At 32.2% G+C, this 3,962-nt stretch overlaps 1 protein-coding gene across 1 annotated transcript; it reads right to left on the reverse strand.

The window, feature by feature from the left end:
* Window positions 1-1,257: 1,257 nt before the first annotated feature.
* LOC131949645 (uncharacterized) lies at window positions 1,258-3,913 on the reverse strand. Its single transcript, XM_059311491.1, has 3 exons — window positions 3,773-3,913; window positions 3,254-3,468; window positions 1,258-1,371 (listed from the first exon to the last, which is right to left on the reverse strand). The coding sequence occupies exons 1-3, from the start codon at window positions 3,911-3,913 to the stop codon at window positions 1,341-1,343; spliced, it is 387 nt and encodes a 128-aa protein (XP_059167474.1). The 3' UTR covers window positions 1,258-1,340.
* Between the last annotated feature and the right edge of the window lie 49 nt (window positions 3,914-3,962).

The raw sequence follows: 3,962 nt of genomic DNA on the forward strand, positions 1-3,962 counted from the left end.
ATTTTGTTGAAAGCCTTCACAGTTGTCAGTAAGCCAGCCTGTCGGGGCACCGGGGGACGCCGGGATTCGATTTAGATAAAGTCTATAGTAACCCTTCTTATCCATAGTATATCACAAAATTATGCACCACAGCGCTCACGGCATAGCTCAGGGCGTCAAATCGAACACTAACGGGGCGCCAACAGAGGCGCCTGTTTTAAATTTGAAGAATATTTTTTTTTATAAGAATAATATCAAATTTGTAGTTCTGCTTCAACTTTTGAGGGATTTCCGATAACTGTAAGTTGAACTTCTTCTGCTTTCAATGTTTCAAAAGTCTATAATTTAGATACTGCTTTAGATAGATAAACAATATTGCACATCTAGTAAAATATCTAATTATCTACCTCTTAAAGTTTGAGTAATTTTCGTTGACTAGAAGTAATAACTTACGCTTTTTTTTCGATTCCTAAAAAAACGTAAAAAGTATTATTAGTATTCCGCAATACTATTATTATTATTGTTTTTCGTTCTCTTGTTGTGCGATTCTTTTTTGAAGAGATTATATTCTATTTCAAAAGTAAATCCAAAATGAAATCGGAGCCAATGGCCTCAATGGCGCATAACCAGTTGACACGTAACATTATTTGTGATGGAGGCTTGGTCGAGTCGGCAAACCTCATAGTTGATAAATTCGAAAAAAAAATGTTCAAAGCTTCAGGCATATAAGATCAACACTAACAATTAAGAACAAAGAAGAAGAGTATAGGCCATTAAAATGTATAAAACAAAATGTCCTTCGGCATATACTTTTAGTATGCCAAAAGCAATTTGATAACACATTGTATTAGAAAAAAAATAATTCTGAACCTTATTTCGTAAATTTAGATCATACAACAAATAGACCAGGTAAGTAAACTTGTAGATCACTGAACTATTATGTCAAGTGAGCTAATATATATATATAGATCACTAAACAAAGAGCGGACTATAAAATTTCAGGCACATAGCAAAGTTTCAATTCGTTAAATGTCGTCATGAGTGATTGCATTTTAAATGTGTGAAGTGGGGTGAGCTGTATTGGGTGAGTTGTATGGAAACATGGGAAGCAAATCGTGGTGTGAAGATTAAAGACTAGGGTTCAAAGTTGAGTTTGTTGTTGGGTGAACTGGTTTGGTGAGTGATCGACTTTAATTTTTTATTCTCATTTGCTATGTAAAATAAAAAAAGAAATGTTTACAATTTCGTGGAGACAATAATTTAAAAGACAAAATTGGATGAGTTTAATGCCTTTAATTTCACTTAAAAGACGATTAGGTATACGTAATGGGTTAGAACAGTGATGATTTGTCAAGTTTGACTCAAATTACCGATGCAATCTTTCCCACGTACCTGGATAAGAAAAAAAGCAACAACAATGCATTGTCTGCACATCGCTTTCGATAACCAGAATTGGAATAATCTGTTTCTAAGATTGTTCTCTGTCCCTCTCATTCTCTCTCTCCCTCTTTTGCTCTTTCTGTACATAGTTATGCATAAAATATATATACAAGCTCACACACACACGCATATATATATATATATATATATATATATATATATATATATATATATATATATATATATATATATATATATATATATATATATATATATATATATATATATATATATATATATAAAGATATTTAATATATAATATACCGCGGAGGTTGTGTTTCAGTCCGTCCGTGAGTCTCCCTACCGATTTTGGAACCATAAAAATAAACATCGCACCACGCAGTGCTTTTCAGTGCACGGAAGTGTCTTATTATAAATGACAGACTAGGGTTTGTTTATACAACGTCTTAAATTTTATTTATAGTTGCTACAGTTTTTACTCTTTCGCATTACGTAGAGAAAATATTAAATACAAGCAAATCTCTAAAACATGCTAAACGGATCAATGTCAAATATCATTTTCGTTTTGATACCTAGAAAAAGTAGATACATTTTAATAATAGTAGGGTATAATGAATGAATGAATGAATGAATTTTTTGTTTTGTAATTTTGCCAAGGAATGTAATAACAAAATAATTCTATTCATACTAATACAAAAATGTGAATGCAAAATCTCCATGAGGGAATTATTGTTTGCATAATATAATCAATAAAATGTGAATGCAAATCTGCAGAGGACGTTATTGCAATAGGACATTGTTGTTGAAATATCACAAATAGCACCAATTGATAAAAGGCTGTTTTCTTTATTTTATTGAATAAACGTCCTGTTTACTATTTACCTTCTTAAATTAACTACTACGCAATGTTATAGACGCGTCATCACGTTCATTAGGTGCGCAATGGTTTTATTCATGAAACTCTATTGTAAATTTTTAAAATACAAAGTGCTGAAAAAATGCATGAATTGATAAAATGCATTATAGTAGGTAAATCACGGATATTTTAAATACTGCCTTTTATTTATTGTTTGCACTGAAAGAACTGTTTACTAATTATTAATCTAACTTTCCGTTTGTGTACAGGTTGGGTTTTTTATCGTAATTCGCTGAAGCTGGCGCTTGGACAGGGTGCGATTGAGCGCCACGGGCGCATTTAAATTGTGTTTATGTTATGAGTGTTGTGTTTTTTTTTTCTGTTTTGCTTTTTGCATTTGTGTTGCGAAGCTCCAAAATCTACGGACCTCCATAAAAGAATTAGTCTTGCTAAAATATAAAATATAATTAGCAAAATTTGAATGCAAATCTATGAGTGTTGTCTTTTGTGTTTGTGTGTTTTATTTTTTTTCGCTTGTGTTTGCATTGTGTTTGTGTTTTTTGTGTGTTTTCTTTTGTGTTTGTGTTTGTGTTTTTATTTTTGTTTGAGTTGTGTATTTGTTGTGTATGTGATGTGTTTGTGTTTTGTTTTCGTTGTGTTTGTGTTTAAGTTGTGTATGTGTTTGTGTTGTTTTTGTGATGTGTTTGCGTTGTGTTTGTGTTTACTTTGTGTTTGTATTGTGTTTGTGTAGTGTTTGTGTTGTGTTGTGTTTGTTTTGCATTTGTGTTGTGTTTTGCTTTTGGCGTTTGTGTTAAGTTTGTGCTGTGTTATGTTCGGGTTGTGTTGTGTTTATGTTGTGTTAAGTTTGTGTTGCGTTGTGTTTGTTTTGTGTTGTGTTTGTGTTCGTGTTCGTGTTGTGTTTAGTTTTTATTTGTTCCCAAGCTTATACAAGATTTACCGTCACGAGTATGCAGTATTACAAAAACAATCTACAGTGATATGGAATAAACAACTTACGCATTATACTCAGCTGAATCAACTTTCCCATTCCCGTTGCTATCCATAGCTTTGAAAACCGCGTCAAACTCTGCAGTGCTGATAGCGCCGTCCTTGTTGGTGTCCACGAATTTTCCCCAAGCCAAAGTTTGTGTTGTTAGTTTTGGGACGTGTTTCAAAGTCAACTTGGTTAGCTCGGCCATGGAAAGTTTGTTGTCTTTATTGTCATCGTAATACTAAACATAAAATACGAAATGTTAAAAATTTAATTACAATATCATTCAAATAATTGTTGACACATTTTTAAATCAAACAAAATAATTACTCCATTTAATTGTTTAAGCTTTTTAAAATAAAATTGATAGGTAATACGTTTCGATTTCTTTAAAGGCACATTTTATATGCATGTAATATTAAACTACAACATATATTCCGAGGTTTATTTCCTATAAGCACATTAGGTCAAAACTCGTTTTGTTCGAAGACATCTATCTTTTCAAAGAAAAATAATATAAATGCAGCTGAAATAAACACAACAACCTTCACCAAGTACAGCATTTCCTCTTTTGTCAACAACTTGTCCACGTTCCTATCAAGCGTTGAATGCATGGATTTTGCATCGCTTAAGGCATCCCCAAAAGCAAGCGTTGGTAGAAGCACAAGTACCCAGAACGGAGACATGATTCTGTAGATGATGTCACAAATTATAAAAATCTCAATACAGTTGTCG

Source organism: Physella acuta, unplaced genomic scaffold, assembly GCF_028476545.2.
Source record: "Physella acuta isolate Inbredline_101_S28 unplaced genomic scaffold, ASM2847654v3 ptg000708l, whole genome shotgun sequence".
In the NCBI taxonomy this organism is placed as follows: Eukaryota; Metazoa; Mollusca; class Gastropoda; family Physidae; genus Physella; species Physella acuta.

Coding starts and splice junctions, on each gene's coding strand:
- LOC131949645 (XM_059311491.1), bottom strand. CDS start 3,913: ATGTCTCCGTTCTGGGTACTTGTGCTTCTACCAACGCTTGCTTTTGGG. Junction 3,469..3,772: donor AAATGCTGTACTTGGTGAAG/GTTGTTGTGTTT, acceptor TTTTATGTTTAG/TATTACGATGACAATAAAGA. Junction 1,372..3,253: donor GATTCAGCTGAGTATAATGC/GTAAGTTGTTTA, acceptor TTTCTTATCCAG/GTACGTGGGAAAGATTGCAT.